At 43.4% G+C, this 18,162-nt stretch overlaps 1 protein-coding gene across 1 annotated transcript in view; it reads right to left on the minus strand.

Annotated features, from left to right (window-relative positions):
* Window positions 1-18,162, minus strand: part of kcnq5a (potassium voltage-gated channel, KQT-like subfamily, member 5a) — a 242,651-nt gene that overhangs the window by 37,510 nt on the left and 186,979 nt on the right. Inside the window, exons 4-7 of the mRNA XM_060854986.1 lie at window positions 11,530-11,705; window positions 10,154-10,279; window positions 6,754-6,864; window positions 1,018-1,113 (exon numbers count right to left, since the gene is read on the minus strand). Of these exons, the coding sequence (XP_060710969.1) occupies window positions 1,018-1,113; window positions 6,754-6,864; window positions 10,154-10,279; window positions 11,530-11,705 (509 nt within the window). The remainder of the gene's footprint in view (window positions 1-1,017; window positions 1,114-6,753; window positions 6,865-10,153; window positions 10,280-11,529; window positions 11,706-18,162) is intronic.

Genomic DNA, 18,162 nt, shown 5'->3' on the forward strand with positions numbered 1-18,162 from the left:
TAATTTCCCTCCAACCACACCATCCATTTCCCTTAATATCATTAAAACTTTGGTCCAATCATCCCTTAACCTTCTAAATTTCAGTAGAGTACACCCCTATTTTGTGGAGTCTCTTCTTACAAATTAACTTTTGGAACCTTGGCATCATTCTGGTAAATCTACACAGCATTCCTTCCAAGGTCAATGTAATCTGAGGGTGTGATACCCAGATCTGCTCATATTGACTTTAAATGTGATCTAACTGGGGCTTCATGCAACTTTTTATGATTATTTCCATAACAGCCCATGACATCTTAACTCTCCTTCGGATGTGGAAGTCCTAGGCCAGGATTTTAAGGAACAGTAAAAGGTTGTGTCCCTTAGACAGCAAGTTAGGGGTGTCACTGCCTCAGCTTGACATGAGGTCCCTGACTGCATTTCTTGTGCAGCAGCCATTTACTAGCCGATGGTCAGGGCTTTCATCCTTTTAAGGGACACCCTCCCACTCCCAAGATCTGCTGGTCAGTTGGAAGTCTGCTGGGACTGCAATGGTCCCAGGCAGCTGCAATGCCCCAGAATGGAATATATGGGTAGAAAACACATTTTTGCCTGTGTATTTTCATCCCTTTTCTATTCCTTATGAACTGCTTTGCACATTTTGCTGTTCTTTGTATCTCTTCAAATTCCCATGATCTGTCAGTTTTTACACATGAACAATAGAATGGGAGTAAGTGTGAGTGAGTAACTCTCTGAGTTACTCTGATTTGTTAGTTCAGTCTCAGATCCTGAACTCTGCCCTTCCTTACTGAGGTGAAGCACATCATGTTTCCTTTGCTTCTGAGCCCTTTCTTCACAGAATCCTATCATCAGCTCATCAATCAGAGACACCTTCTCCCCAAGGGAGTACAACTTCCTTTTCTCAAAATCAATATATGCATTTGTCGCTTCCTTGTCTGAGTTACTTGTTTCTGACAGTGCAGCAGAACAGACTGAGGCTCTTGATACTGTTGACACATTATCAATCATCATGGGGCCTACCTGAATGAGGCTGGCTGCTGGATTCCTTCTCTTCTCAAAATGTTTCTGACGATGTTGCTCTTGAACTTTTAAGGCAAACCCTGAGCCAAGAATACCCTGTGATAAAAGCCATGAAAACATATTGTTCATTGCCAATCTAACTGGTTTCCAATACGAGAAAATGTTGAAGAATTATAATAGTCCCTGCTGGACTCTTCAATTGCTGGAAAGAGTCTGGTTGTACCTCCTTTGAGCTCGCCTCCAAAAAGTTTTCACTTTGATCATACCTCTCTGCAATCTGTGTTGAAATTTTTGTTTTACATTTGTCTTTCCTTACACAAGACAATGAGTCCACTGAGTCATAGAGTCAGAAATCACGGAAACAGTCTTTTTGGTCCAACTCATCTGCACCAACCAGATGTTCCAATTTGACCTGGTTCCATTTGCCTGCATTTGGCCCACATCCCTACTCTACCTTCTCCCACGTTTTAGTCTGCAATGTGGAATCCAGGAATGCATCTCACACAATGCGATCTTATCTAGGTTTAACAGGTTCTTCATGTGGATTTTTAAAGCTGTAAATTTAACATGTTCTGCAGATTCTGATCAAATCCCAGTTGGGCAACTTGGAATACACTGAGGGATTGAAACTGAAGAAATATTCAGACTGTGCAAAATGAGCCTTATGTTAATGTGTGTTGGCAGATTTCCAAAACATTCAAATTCTTCTTTCCTGCTGATACTTTCCTCCAGTGTCTATATCAAGACAACTAGGGAAACTGCTTAATGTATTAGAAGTCCCTCTCTCCCAGCTCTGGTTCTGTAAACATGAGGACACCAGCGACAAATGTGTCAACACTGAGGTAAAGGAACAAAGTCCTTCAATGACAGTTGGTCAATGATTTTTCTGAGTGCCTCATGATATGAGGTCTATCCGGGACAGTCCCTGGGATGCGAGCTGTGACATGAATGTGGTCTGACCACACCTGTTTATTCATGTGACTCACATCTCAAGACAAACTTCATTTTATCAAGCAAACAGGAAGCAATGGCTGCTGTGAGTGGGTATAGAACCGTAAACAATGATTGCCTTCCCTGACACAATTCGTCTGGTATTTTATGCCAGAAACAATGTTTTTCCTAGTGTCAGGTACAGGATTGGTTAATTATTTCTATCACTTGATGCTAAGTACCAAGGGATTGGTTTTAGTAAATAAAGTCATCAATTTGTGTGAAAGTGGGACCTTTATTGAGCAAGCGATGTCATGGTTGGGATGTGACTTCACAGCATTGACAGTCTGGGAGTGGAGTGTGAGGGATGCCCTGCTCAATGAAAAGAGAAGGGACCTCTTCACAACAGCCTGTAATACTCCAAATCCCAGCAGCACTCCCCACAACCAGCTCATTCAGACAGGGCTTTCCTTCCCTTAATACTGTGAGAAATGAATAATGTATTCTGTTACGTGAGGGACACTGCATCCGTGTATCCACATTGTTGCGATGTTAATGTGACCTTTGGGAAAATTACTTAGATTAAAATGTTGTGTTAATTAAGTAGAGATACAGCACAAAGCTTTCAAGAATTACAAGGTCTGCCCTTAGTGATTAATGCTGTTTTGAAACACCGATCTAATGCTCTTAGAAATAGTCTGCTGCATTGGCAGCAATTAAATATAAAACTACAATGATTCCCTTAGTCTCTGTGTTTTCCAATCCTTCAACAGCCTCTCCTCCCTTTCTCTCCCAGCTTTTCAACTCCCTTGAGGTTGCTGCACATTCCTAATTCTAGCCTCCAGAGCAGTCCTGATTTTAACAGGTCCACCCTTGTGAGATATGTCTTCAGCCCTCCTTAAATTTCTCCACTTCCCTACCTCATTCTGTTCCATTAAGACTTCACTTTAACCTGTTGGTCACCCTGTCTTAATATTGTCTTATTTGGTTTTATGGGAGAAAGTGAGGACTGCAGATGCTGGAGATCAGAGTTGAAAAATGTGTTGCTGGAAAAACGCAGCAGATCAGGCAGCATCAAAGGAGCAAGAGAATTGACATTTCGGGCATAAGCCCTTCTTCCTGAAGAAGGGCTTATGCCCGAAACGTCAATTCTCCTGCTCCTTTGATGCTGCCTGACCTGCTGCGCTTTTCCAGCAACACATTTTTCAGCACTTATTTATGTTGTTTGATGACACTCCTGTTATCAACTCCCTTGAACATGTTTTTAATCACATTTACAAATTTGTATGTTTTTATATGTTGTTCACAGATTCCCACCCACTTTTCTATCCTAAATAATGGGATATTTGGGGTTTTACAATTGAGAATGGGTAAGCTCTGACACCATAATTGGAGGTCTAGTGGACAGTGAAGAAGGTTACCTCAGAGTACAACAGGATCTTGATCAGATGGGCCAATGGGCTGAAGAGTGGCAGATGGAGTTTAATTTAGATAAACGTGAGGTGCTGCAGTTTGGAAAGGCAAAGCATAATGATAAGGTCCTAGGGAATGTTGCTGAACAAAGAGACCATGCAGTGCAGGTTCATAGTTCCTTGAAAGTGGAGTGTAAGGGAGATAGAATAGTGAAGAAGACATTTGGTATGCTTTCCTTTACTTGTCAGAGGATTGAGTACAGGAGTTGGCAGGTCATGTTGCAGCTGTGCAGGACATTGGTTCGGCCACTTTTGGAATATTGTGTGCAATTCTGGTCTCCCTCCTATGGGAAAGATGTTGTGAAACCTGGAAGGGTTCAGAGAAAAAAAAAAGACAAGTATGTTGCCAGGATTAGAGGGTTTGAGCTCCTGGGAGAGGCTGAACAGACCGGAGTGTTTTCCCTGGAACATCAGCGGCTGAAGGGTGACTTTATAGAGGTTTATAAAATCATGAGGGGCATGGATAGGGTGAATAGACAAGCTCTTTTCCCTTAGTTGGGAGAGTCCAGAACTAGAAGGCATAGGTTTCGGGTGAGAGTGGAAAGATTTAAAAGGGACCTAAGGGGTAATTTTTTTTTCATGCAATGGGTGGTGCGTGTATGCCTTGAGCTACCAGAGGAAGTGGTGAAGGTTGGTACAATTAGGAGAAAGTGTGGACTGCAGATGCTAGAGATCAGAGTTGAAAAGTGTGGTGCTGGAAAAGCACAGCTGGTCAGGCAGCATCCAAGAAGCAGGAGAGTCGATGTTTTGAGCATTAACTCAACATCAGGCGATGATGCTCCTGATGAAGAGCTTATGCTTGGAACATCGACACTCCTGCCCCTTGAGGCCTTTCGAGGTTGGTACAATTATAACATTTAAAAGGCATCTGCTTGTGTACATGAATAGGAAGGGTTTTAGAAGGATATGGGCCAAGTGCTGGCAAATGGGACGAGACTAATTTAGGATATCTAGGCAAAAGTGAGGATTGCAGATGCTGTAGATCAGAGTCGAGAGCCTGGTGCTGGAAAAGCACAGCAGGTCAGGCAGCATCTGAAGAGCAGGAGAGTCGACATTTCAGGCAAAAGCCCTTCATCAGGAGCATCATCATCCTGGTGAAGGGTCTTTGCCCAAAAATCATCAGGAGCATTATCATTCCTGATGAAGGGCTTTTGTCCAAAGCATTGACTCTCCTGCTGCTTGGATGATGCCTGACCTTCTGTGCTTTTTTAGCACCACACTCTCGACTCTAATTTAGGATATCTGATTGGCATGGATGAATGGACCAAAGGGTCTGTTTCCGTGCTGCACATCTCTATGACTCTATGCCTCTTTCCCTTTGGCAGGTCAGCTCTCATAATTATCGGATCCCAGCAGATCCCTGACTTGTTTCAAGTAGTCAAGCTTTCAGTAACATCACAGGACCTGCAGATTTTCTAAACTTAAATGTGGCTTGACTGTCTGAGAGATTTGTGGGAGTGGGAACTCACTTTGGGGGAAGTTACCGCCATCCTGCTTAGTGCCCTCTGGGAGGAGAATTAAAATTGTCCATTATGTTCAAAGTTTTAATAATTTCCAGTTAGAATTTAAGAACTTAAATAATTTAAGACACTTTTAAATGTGTTTGTACTGAACTGGGGGCGGCACGGTGGCACAGTGGTTAGCACTGCTGCCTCACAGCGCCTGTAGACCCGGGTTCAATTCCCGACTCAGGCGACTGACTGTGTGGAGTTTGCACGTTCTCCCCGTGTCTGCGTGGGTTTCCTCCGGGTGCTCCGGTTTCCTCCCACAGTCCAAAGATGTGCGGGTCAGGTGAATTGGCCAAGCTAAAAAATTGCCCATAGTGTTAGGTAAGGGGTAAATGTAGGGGTATGGGTGGGTTGCGCTTCGGCGGGTCGGTGTGGACTTGTTGGGCCGAAGGGCCTGTTTCCACACTGTAAGTCTAATCTAATCTAATCTAATCTAAACAGTATAAGGATAACAGGAAACCATTTGGCCCCTTATCCTTACACTATCAAGTAGGTCATAGCTTAACTACATCAGAACTTCTTTCACACATTTTTGTTTCATGTCAAACTGATATTCTTGCCAAATAAAAATATATTGATTTCAACCCTAAAAGCCCTGATTATGTCCTAGCATTACAACCTTTTAGGAAAGAGGAATTCCACATTTCCAGTTCCTTTTGTGTGATCGAGCAGTGTTTGTGGATTTAAAATAGTTGGGCTCTAAGTTGAAAAGAGAAGATTGAGCTTTTACCAGAGGAAATAGTTTCTCTCTAGAATTTCTACCAAATCCTTTAATCATCTTTAAACTAAACCAATTCACCTCCTAATCTTTGAAACTCATGTGGATACAAGTGAAGTTTACACAATCTCTCTTCATAAAGTACTCCATTAATCTCGGGTTTGATTAGGTGAGTCTGCTTTGTTCTTACACTAAGATTAATACGTCCTTCCGGATGTACACTAAGCTTATAGTAATCAAGGATGCCCATCACTGATCACCATGTTGTGTTTGGTTTTTAAATGCTAACCACTGGCATCTTGTGATTGGAGTAAATTTACTGCCACTGGTTGAGTCTTAACAAATTAAACAATTTGTACTTTATTGCATGATAGCAATCAGTTACAATATATATTAGTAAGTTAGACAATGCAACTAAGACTGTAAGGATAATTTGGATATGGGTCTTCACTCCTTAAGATGCTCATAAGTTGTGCCTTATCTCCACCCAAACCTACCCAATATCATCAGATTGGGATGATTTTAATGCAGTCTCCAACATTACGCTTTTTGGAACCACGATCTTATATGACAATATAGTGCAGCTGAATGCAGAGCAAAGCTGTCTCTGTACTGCTCCCAGCATTTTGAAGAGTGTTCATCTTTAAGCATGGGTGTTTTCAGCTCAGTGCTATGAGAGAGATATTTTAAAGCATTGGATTATGTTCATAGAATCCCTACAGTGTGGAAACAGGCCATTTGGCACAACAAGTCCACACCGATCCTCCAAAGAGTAACCCACCCAGACCCATTCTCCTACTCTATTACCCTACATTTACCTCTGACTAATACACCTAACCTACACATCCCTGAACGGGATGGGCAATTTAGCATTGCCAATTCATGGCCATCTTTGGACTGTTTGAGGAAACCAGAGCACCCAGAAGAAACCCATTAAGACATGGGGAGAATGTGCAAGCTCCACACAGGAAGTTGCCCGAGGCTGGAATTGAACTTGGGTCCCTGGTGTTGTGAGGCAGCAGTGCTAACCACTGAGCCACCGTGTATCTAAGAGCTGCTTTCATTCCACTTGATTTGTGACTCTCTTCACCAGTTCACAGATACTCACAGCAGGAAGTGCAAAGAAGGAGATCCCAAGGAGAGCAAAGCCAGCTGACAGCAGCCTCCCGAGCCATGTGGTTGGAGTCTTATCCCCATAACCGATGGTCGTCAGAGTGATCTAGAGACAGAAACAAGGATTGCTGATTACAGTTCAACTGCATCCGTCTGCCTTTGGATCTGATACAATTTCACCCCTCCAAATCCTGACAGTGCCACGTACACAGCAGGGCGGGGTGGCTCAACAAAACATTTCACTATTGATCTTGGATTTTCAGATAGGATCAGGTATTAGGGATAGTTAATGTGGGATTCTGCTGTGTCCCAGGACAATCAGACAAGGTCAAGTATGAGGAACTGAGAGTATGGAATCCAGCTGTTTTCCAACACGTTAAACAGAATTGAGTATCAGGGACAAACAGTGTGGTATCCTCCTGAATCCCTGGATTTTAATAAAGGGCTGAGTATCAGGGTCAGAAACTATGGGATTTTGTTATATTCCAGACCAATCCTCGAGTTTCAGTGCCTTATGTGTTAGTCAGAGATAAACTTCTCACATCACAGGTATGGCACCTCATTGGGGTTTCGGTTTCAATTGTGATCCTTTTAATTGGCACTTAGACAATAAACTGCAGTGGGTGATGGGAAGTATTTTGTATCTGGAAGACTTTTCCCTGACTGGCTGTAAATCAGAGATATTTGATAGTGTTGCAAAGAGAAAGGGGATGGGTGGGGGTAAGAGACAGAGAATGGGTGGGACAATAGACAATGGGAGAGAGGTGGAATTAAGAATGAATGGCATAGCAAGTGTGAATAAGAGACAGAGTGGGAGAGAGAGATAGAATGAGTTGGAGAGAAGGAGAATGAGTGGGAGAGAGAAAGGGAGAGATTGAATGGGAGAGGATGAAATATGTAGGTGAGCGAGAGTGGGAAAGAATGAGAGTGTGAGCAAGAGAGTGAGCAAACTAGAGGGGGAGAGTGAGACCAAGGACAATACAGGAAAGGAGAGAGTGAATGCAGGAGAGTAGGAGAGGGGCAGAGTGAGTTGGATAGAGAAAGAGGAGACAGAGTGAAAGTGAAAGAGAATGAGGGGAGAGGGTGAGAGAATTTGAGAGGGATGGAGAAGGGTAAGATAAATTGCAAGAGAGTGAGAAGAGGGCTGAAAAACAGCAAGGAGGAAGACAACGTGGGCTGAGAGAATGGGTGCATGGCAAGTATTTGGGAGAAAAAGGAGAGAAAAAGTGGGTAGGTGAGAGAGGACAAAGATAGAGAAAAGGGGGAGAGACAGAGAAGGGAGTGGAGAGTGGGACATATCTATACAAAGAGAGATAGAGGGGGACAGAGTAGTTATTGGGAGACTGATAGAAATAGAGAAGTAATAAAGGAAAGAAAGGAGAGAGAGCAAGTAGGAGAGAGGAAGAAAGTGACAATGGATAGGGAGAGAAAAGGAATAATGAGGGCAGGAGGAGAAGGAGGTGGAGAGAAAAGGAGAGAAACAAAGAGGAAAGACATGCTGAATGCAAACAGTGATTTTTGTGACTTTCCAATGGTAATTTGATTTATTGTCTCTTGGTTTGAACTATCCTGTGTTAACCTTGAAGACAGAAACAGGGAAATATATTATGGGGAACAAAGAAATGGCAGAAGAATTGAATTCTTCAGATCTGTGTTCACTGGGGAAGACACAAGCAATCTCCCTAAGGTAACAGTGGCTGAAGGACCTGAACTTAAGGGAAATTATATTTGCCAGGAATTGGTGTTGGAGAGACTATTAGGTCTAAAGGTTGATAAGTCCTCGGGGCCTGCTGATCTACATCCCAGGGTACTGAAGGAGGTGGCTTGAGAAATTGTGGATGAGTTGGTGATTATTTTCGAGAGTTCGATAGATTCGGGATCAGTTCCTGCGGATTGGAGGGTGGCTAATGTTATACCACATTTTAAGAAAGGTGGGAGAGAGAAAGCAGGAAATTATAGACCAGTTAGTCTGACCTCAGTGGTGGGAAAGAGTCTATTATAAAGGATGAAATTACGACACATTTGGATAGTAGTAACAGGATAGGTCAAAGACATCATGGATTTATGAAGGGGAAATCATGCTTGACTAACCTTCTGGAATTTTTTGAGGAGGTAACTCTGAAGATGGACGAGGGAGATCCAGTAGATGTAGTGTACCTGGACTTTCAGAAAGCTTTTGATAAAGTCCCCTATAGGAGGTTAGCGAACAAAATTAGGGCACATGGTATTGGGGGCAAAGTACTAACTTGGATTGAAAGTTGGTTGGCTGATAGGAAATAAAGAGTAGTGATAAATGGCTCCATTTCGGAATGGCAGGCAGTGACCAGTGGGGAACCGCAGGGATCAGTGCTGGGACCGCAACTTTTTACAATATATGTTGATGATATAGAAGATGGTATTAGTAATAACATTAGCAAATTTGCTGATGAAACTAAGCTGGGTGGAAGGGTGAAATGTGAGGATGATGTTAGGAGATTACAGGGTGACTTGGACAGGTTAGGTGAGTGGTCAGATGCATAGCAGATGTAGTTTAATGTGGATAAATGTATGGTTATCCACTTTGGTGGCAAGAACAGGAAGGCAGATTACTACCTAAATGGAATCAATTTAGGTAAAGGGGCAGTATAGAGAGATCTGGGTGTTCTTGTACACCAGTCAATGAAGGTAAGCATGCAGGTACAGCAGGTAGTGAAGAAGGCTAATAGCATGCTGGCCTTCATAACAAGAGGGATTGAGTATAGAAACAAAGAGGTTCTTCTGCAGCTGTACAGGGCCCTGGTGAGACCACACCTGAAGTACTGTGTGCAGTTCTGGTCTCCAAATTTGAGGAAAGACATTCTGGCTATTGAGGGAGTGCAGCGCAGGTTCACGAGATCAATTCCTGGAATGGCGGGACTACCTTACGCTGAAAGACTGGAGTGACTGGGCTTGTATACCCTTGAGTTTAAAAGATTGAGAGGAGATCTGATTGAGACATATAAGATTATTAAAGGATTGGACACTCTGGAGATAGGAAACATGTTTACGCTGATGGGTGAGTGCCGAACCAGAGGACACAGCTTAAAAATATTGGGTAGACCATTTAGGACAGAGATGAGGAGAAACTTCTTCACCCAGAGAGTGGTGGCTGTGTGGAATGCTCTGCCCCAGAGGGCAGTGGAGGCCCAGTCTCTGGATTCATTTAAGAAAGAGTTGGATAGAGCTCTCAAGGATAGTGGAATCAAGGGTTATGGAGATAAGGCAGGAACAGGATACTGATTAAGGATGATCAGCCATGATCATATTGAATGAAGATGCAGGCTCGAAGGGCAGAATGGCCTACTCCTGCACCTATTGTCTATTGTCTATTGTCTAATCTTTCCAAAGCAGAAAGGCAGTAAGACAGTTGTACTCACTGTGCCCCACCACAGAGCATCGGCGTAAGTGGCGAACTCTGTGTTTGAATCCTTTTCAACCAAGTAAACAAGGAAGGAGGAGAAGATCAGCACCAGGAAGCCAATGTACCAAGCAGTAATCAACTCCTGCCAGGAGGGAACACAATAATACTAAGTCACAGCCCCCTGATCTCGCCAGAGCAAAAGCATGAAGAGCAATTGTGAAACAAACAGAGACCTTGGAAGGGGTCAGTCTGAGCACTCTATTGCTGAGTCTTCATCCTATCAGAGGACTAACCACAGTGATTTCTATTGATGACTCTACAACAGATTGTATGAACTAAGGAAAACCCCACTGACAAAAAGCTTTGGCAACCAGATGTCCAAAGTCACCTGTTCCTCTCAGGCATGCGACACTCACCATGGTATAATGTCTATTAACTATTCCTTTAACTATTATTGAACATGTTACGTTCTGAGTGTAATCTAACTTTATATGTGTAATGATGTGGAAGTGCTGGTGTATGACTGGGGTGGACAAAGTCAGAAGTCACATTACACCAGGTTATAGCTTATTTGAAATCACAAGCTCTTGGGGCGCCCCTCCTTCGTCAGGTGATGTAATTAATTAATTGGCTCATAGGCCATCCCTACCCTTGCTATTCAGCTGTTTATTGACACCATTTGACACTTTTGACCACCTGCAAAGACTGGTTATTCAGCCTGTCGATACTCCTCTCCCACGGTCTGTATTTATCTGTTGACACTCTTAATTACCTGGAATTATCTTGCCATTATCTTTATATTTTATGCCTGGGCGCTTCCTTCCACTTCACCTGACAAAGGAGCAGTGCTCCAGGAGCTTGTGATTTTAAATAGACCTATTGGACTATAACCTGATATCGTGTGACTTCTACATTTGGAATGGGTAACTACAAACTATTCCTTCATGTCCCTCATTCCGTCGATTGATCACTCACTCACTGAAATATTGTTTCATCAGATTAATCTTGAATTTATTCATGTGAAGCACAGGCTTCGTCCACTGCTTCTGTTCTGCTGAAACAGGCTGTCACAGCCCACATTATCTAACCCCTTTTCAAATCCTCCAAACAGCAATCTCCTACTTTGAAATCTTCCACTTGGCCAACCTCACATTGAAGCAGCCCTGCACAAGTCTTCACCACCAGTTCTTCACTTAAAGTGATCTTTAAACCTGAACACTCCTCTAAACCTTGAACTGGGTTGGTCGCAAGGGAGAGTGAAGGTAGTTCACAAGGGAAAGTGGGTTAGTCAGATAAAGGTGGTGGCCTCAGCAGAGACTGAGAAACCCCTGCTACAAGATGGGATGGGCAGCAGTCGAAGAGTCTGTTGTGTAAAGTACCCAGTTCACCCACCTTACTGTGTGCGTAAACCACAGACCCAAGCAGTTTCCAGGTGCCCCCTCGATGGTCCATTCTGACCATGCGGAGGATCTGTAAGAAGCGGAGACTTCGGAGCGCCGATGTGGCAAATATATTCTGCTGGGTGCCAGCAGCAATGACTGCGATGGAGGCAATTAGGACGATGATGTCTGGATAGAGAGATGACAGAATGTCAGCAACCACAACTCTTCAGATTTCTCTTCAAATGTCTCCTTCTTCCCATCCCAAAATGCTGACATGTTCTCATCTCTCGCTCTGTCCTCTCAACCTTAACTTTCAAACACAGAAAGCAGTCTAACCCATCCTTTCCTGTGTTTAACTATCTTGATCAAATCATTCCTTAGTTTTATCAGGTCAAGAAAAAGCAGTTTGAAGTTTTTAAGATTTTCTTTGTGTTCCCTCAGATCTGACAATCTGTACTAGACATAGTTTGAACATCCATCCAATGGTGGTTATGGCTTGTCAGAGATTCGCCATTACATTTTGACTTTTACATTATATCCACTTTTTTTTAGATTAGATTACTTACAGTGTGGAAACAGGCCCTTTGACCCAACAAGTCCACACCGACCCCGCCGAAGCGCAACCCACCCAGACCCATTCCCCTACATTTACCCCTTCACCTAACACTACGGGCAATTTAGCATGGCCAATTCAGCTAACCTGCACATTTTTGGACTGTGGGAGGAAACCGGAGGAAACCCACGCAGACACAGGGAGAATGTGCAAACTCCACACAGTCAGTCGCCTGAGGCAGGAATTGAACCCGGGTCTCTGGCGCTGTGAGGCAGCAGTGCTAACCACTGTGCCGCCCACAAAAACTTGTCGGTTCTCCCCGGTGGGGAATTGAACCCCGGTCGCCTGTGTGACAGGCAGGGATACTAACCACTATACAACTGAAGAACTCATGGATGGAGGCAAGACAGGAGAGCAGAGTTAACATACACATCAGCCGTGATTGCACTGAATTGTGGAACAGGCTTGATGGGCTGAATAACCTCGTGTTCCAATGCTGCCATCAAACTCAATATTCTTTATTGGTAACTGAATATTCAGCTGCTAAGGTCCTAAACACTGGAATTGCCTCCTCGCCTCTCCACCTTGAAGTCCTGTTTCTGTGAATAAACTTTTGAGCAACTCTCCTGATATTTCTACCAGAGAGTCATTTCAATTATATTGATTATGGATGTGTGAGGCTCCTCATCATGTTTCAGAGTCTAGCTCAGGAGCCTCTACTTGGTATGTAAACTGGCAAGTCAAAATGAGGAATACTACCACAAGGGCTAAATTCACTTTGTTTGTTGACACAACATTTTGTAACTGGTGATACGGGTAGTGATTGGGATGGATGCCTGATCAATCACCTTTCCTCATTGCTCAAGGGGGAGATCAGCCAATCCAGAAATTCAGAACAAGCCACTACAATCTGCTCCTTCATGAAAACAATCCATTGCAATTCCTCTGAATATTTCAAAATTTAACGCTCAATTTCACCAGCTGGCAAAAGTTCTCATTTCCATCACTTGAAGAAACCGTCTCATCAATTTACAACTGCGGAATGAATCGGAGCTAACTAAATTCCCCGAGACAGTGATTAATTTTGTGTGAAATTCGAACTGATCTTTTAATTTGTCACATGGCGTGCCAGGGTTTCTGGAGCTTTATCAGCAGTTGTGAGAGGGAAGGAATGCCACCTGTTAGAGAATTTTGCAGCAAAGATGATTTATTGGTGAGAATCTTCAGGTGCTGATATCAGGGAACTAGGAAAAAGGAAGAAAAGTTTGATGTGGAAAGTCTTTCCCTGCCCGCGCCTCCATTAACTTTGTGCATTGAACGGAATGGGAAATGTTCAAGTTCCATTGGCCACAGCCAGTAACAGCTGCAGCTTCACTTGTTGCCCACTGTCTTTGCATCAGATGGTTTTGAGATCAAGTCTCCCTCCAGGGCTTGAGCATGAAACTCCAAGGATGGTGCTGCAGAGCAGTACCAAGGAAGGGCTGTGCTGTGTTGAGGGTGCTTTGTTTTGGAAGAGATGTCAAAGTGAAACCCATTCAGCCTACTGGGATGGATGTAAAATATTTAATTGTGACTGCCTTAATGAAGGGCAGGAGCGTTATCCTTGTCAATATTTATCCCTCAATCAATATCATGCAAAGCAAATTAGCTGGTCATTATCACTTTACTATTTGCTGCAAACTTATATTGCAAGTGCCTTTCGATTATTATTTTGTGATTTTTTCAATGGCTGCTGGAGCCAATGGATTCCTTGTCAAGGCCACTCAGTGTGGAGCTTGGAGATGGAGAAGGGAGGCCTGAGAATGTTTGAAACCCTTTCAATGGTTTGAAGGCTAGCAGAGAATGAACAGGAACATGCCCAGATGAGTTGTCCAGTTAGAAGAGTAGAAAAGAATCCCTACAGTGTGGGAGCAGGCTGTTCGGCCCATCAAGTCCAAAGAGCATCCCAGCCAGACCCAACCCACTACCCTATCCCCGTAACCCTGCATTTCACATGGCTAACCCACCCTGCCTGGACACTATGGGCAATTTAGTATGACCAATCTAGCTAATCTGCACATTTTTGAATTGTGGGAGAAAGCTAGAGCATCCAGAGGAAACCAACACAGACACGGAGAAAATGTGCAAACTCCACACAAACAATCACCTGAGGTTGGAATCAAATCTGGGTTTCCGGCACTATGAGATAGTAGGGCTAGCCACTGAGACACCGTGCCATTCATCTTGAAAAGCAAGAGATAACAATAAACCAAATGGGTTGCAAAATCCGCTTCACTCCTGCAGTATACAGTCTCTTAGGTACTCTCACCTACTCTGTTATTGATTTATATTTAATGAGCTGTTTCTCATTCCTCTAAACAGATTTGAGGGGTTGCAAAGGGGGTGTGATGGTGAAAAAGGGCATGAGAAAAGCCCAAGAACTGGAGGGTTTGGGTGCAGGGTGATGGGGTGAAGCCAGAGGAGATTTCACAGGAAAGTAGAGGCAAGGTCATGCATGAATTTAAACATGAAGATGAGGACTTAAAATTGGAGGTGCTGGTGGATTGGGAGACAATGTAAGTCAGCAAGAACAGATCAGTTGGCAAATGAGATTTCATTTGTGATTAAAAAAAAGGTGACAGAATGGAGGCACTTTTCAGAAGGTGGAAAATGAAAACCTGGTCTGGAAATCATTGGAATAGATAAGACTTGGTGTGACATGGGAGTTAGAAGCTGACAGCCAAGTGATAGAAAGACTACGGGATTGGTAGCTTGGTTAAGAGTCAAACAGAACACCAAGATATCTGACAAACTTGGCCAGTGGCCAAGCTGTACAATGAAGTCTATGGTCAGGGCACAGAGATTGCCATGGTGGGGGTGGGGTTGGGGGTCATTTGAAGTAATGGCTTTGTTCTTTCTGGTTGATAATAATTGGAGAAATATCTTTGTTTTAAACAAGCTGGGTGTCACCATTATGCATAGGAAGGCCACATTATGTTCTTGAATCATGTCGGTTAAGGACAGTTGAGCTTTGTTGAGAGTGTATTGCTGAAAAAGCACAGCAGTCTAGACAACATCCGACGATTTTCCTGTTCCTCGGATGCTGCATGACCTGCTGTGCTTTTCCAGCAACATACTCTCAACTCTGAGTTCCAGCATCTGCAGACCTCACTGTCTCACAGTTGATTTCAGTTTGACCGTAAAGCCTCTTCCAAGGATACCTACCTTGAAGAAGTTCTCCTTCTCTCTCTACAAAGACCTCAGTGAATCCCTCTGTCACTGTACTCTCCACTTCTTCTCTTTTCCTCTTCCCCTCATTCCTGATGAAGGGCTCCGGCCTTAAACATCGATTCTCCTGCTCCTCGGATGCTGCCTGGCCTGCTGTGCTTTTCCAGCAACACATTCTCTACTTTGATCTCCAGCATCTGCAGACCTTATTGTCTCACAGTTGAGCCTTGGACCATTTTCATATCCCTTTATATCTCTGGACTTGACCATTTCAATGCTTGACTGGCCTATATCACAACTACCACCCTCATCTGAAAGTCTGCACCGATATCCTAATTCACACCAAATTCTGTTCATGCTTTGTGCTTGTTGATCTACACTAACTTGGATCCATGACAACAAACTCTCTTCCTTTATTTGAAATCCATTCATGGCCTCTCTCCTCCTTAACTCTCCAAGCTTATTACCTCTGAGATTATCACATTCCTTCTGTTCTGGCTTTACTCCATGATGAGAAGCCACTTCCTCAGCTGTCAAGGCCCTTCATGCTAGAATTCCCAGCATTAACCTCCCCACTTCTCGCCTGCTCTCATCTTCCTTTAAGGTGGTCCTGAAAACCTTAGACCAAACATTTGGTCATCACTCCAAATATCTGTCCATGTGGTGCAATGTCAACTTTTATTTGTTAATGCTTCTGTGAAATACCTTTGGCGGTTTCAGTACAGTAAAGGTGTTGTGTAAGTTTAAAACATTGTTCTAGATGACAAATAGTAGGAAGCAAGGACATGTCTATGGGGCTACATTGGAAAAGGGTGAGGATGAATAAACCTATTTTAAGCACCAGCATTCAAACCTTGTCAAGTTAGCCCTCCTAACTAATTAAGGAATATCTTGTAAAACAAATGCTCTATTTTGAGCAAAAAATGAAGTTTTGACATGCTGCCCAATCTTGCCAGAATGTGACAGATTTTGAATTTAAGGATATGTGAATATTTTTGAGCAGAAACACTTTTCAAAGAGGGGGGACAATTTTGAGCGTAATTTGCAACTACATCAGCAACTGCACCCAAAGCAGTAACTCCAGTGACAGTGTGAATTGCGATTTTGCTAAAGGCCAGTTCAAGGCTGTATGATGTTGGAACAATTCACTGTGTGAATTAGTTGTGCATGTGTGTGAGGAGTGCAATACAGAGAGAGAGCCCATTTATATTTCATATGTGGCTTGTGAAAGAAAAATGCTAACTCCAAAAGTTTGTGCAAAGCTTATGTACACTGTGTGCTATGCCTTTTTCCACAGCCTCATGGTCTGATAAGCCCTTGGGAGAGAGAGAAGCTCCAGCATATTTTAAATCACTGCTGATGTAAAAATGATGCATCTGCAATTTGAGAGAGATCTCACAATGGACTGCAGGCTGCTTTGTGATCTTTTTTATCATAAATAATTAGCGTTGATTTCCTATTCCTGGGTACCTGCCAGCTCGCCCTATATGTGATCAAGTATTAATTCTTGAGATGTAGACAAGGCCAGCATTTATTGTTCTTCCCTTTGACAGGGTGACTCTTGAAGTTGGTGCTATTGTCATAATATTATTGACAAGATTCTTACATTCACCACTAAACAGCCCCTCAACACTAGCCCCCTCCCCAGTTCTATTCTCCTCCATCTCTACTTCCACCATGACTTCCACTTGCCCATTCCAGACCTGAGCCAGTTTCAAACCCCTACCATTTTGGTTGTGTTTGCATTTCCCCCTACATTCACATAGTCCTTATCCCAGTTCCTGAGTTGGCTGCTGCTCCTGGTAGGAGGATTTATGCATTGTTTTAAACTTGCTTCCAGGGTGGGTCAGTATGGGATTAGTCACAGCCAAATGCTGAGCCTTCGTTTCAATGGGCAGGAGGGATGATGGATGAGATACCAATAAATGGGTCAGGATAATGGGTAACAGCCTCTTCCTGAGTCTTGGTCCCTTATAATATGAGGACCTCACACACTGAGTTCAGGTCCGACTCCAATACAAAGCAGAAATGACAGATCAGCAGTGCAGAGTGAAACAGAAATGCTTTAAAATGAATGTGGGAAGTTAGGTCAATGATAATGCCATGATCCCATGATGATAGAGATAGGAACAACTGCCTTGACTTTGCTTTTCTTGCAGTCAGTGGGAGTCAGCAAGTAAAAAAACACTGCTGCAAAGATGGAAGGTTTGTTAACTGATAAGAAGTGAAGAGTTAGGATTGAAGCAGGTATTAGTTCAGGGTTTAATAGGTTTATGTGACCAAACTTTCCAAAGAAACACTAAAGTATTACCCTGCTATTCCTTGCTTCACTTATGATAAATTGGCTTAATTAATAGAGGGATAGGAAGAGACCCCACCAGTGATGGACACACACTCAGTGATCCATCTGTTGCTCATCTCTCATTTCTATTTTCATTTTGAAGTTAATGGTATGAGACATTCTGAAATTGAACAATAATCTGTGGCTGACAACATTATGTCAAGAGAACAGTGTACGTCACATAAGGTGTAGAAGGACTGGCTCAGGGTGAATGACCTCTTTCTGTGCTCTAAAGATTGTAGACAGATCCCTGAGACAGATGTTTAAACACTGAGAGACCTGATCTCAATTGAACAATAGCCCAACCGTGATGGGCGGCACGGTGGCACAATGGGCGGCACGGTGGCACAGTGGTTAGCACTGCTGCCTCACAGCGCCAGGGGCCTGGGTTCAATTCCCGCCTCAGGCGACTGACTGTGTGGAGTTTGCACGTTCTCCCCGTGTCTGCGTGGGTTTCCTCCGGGTGCTCCGGTTTCCTCCCACAGTCCAAAGATGTGTGGGTCAGGTGAATTGGCCATGCTAAATTGCCCGTAGTGTTAGCT

This window comes from Hemiscyllium ocellatum, chromosome 3 (assembly GCF_020745735.1).
Source record: "Hemiscyllium ocellatum isolate sHemOce1 chromosome 3, sHemOce1.pat.X.cur, whole genome shotgun sequence".
Classification (NCBI taxonomy): Eukaryota; Metazoa; Chordata; class Chondrichthyes; order Orectolobiformes; family Hemiscylliidae; genus Hemiscyllium; species Hemiscyllium ocellatum.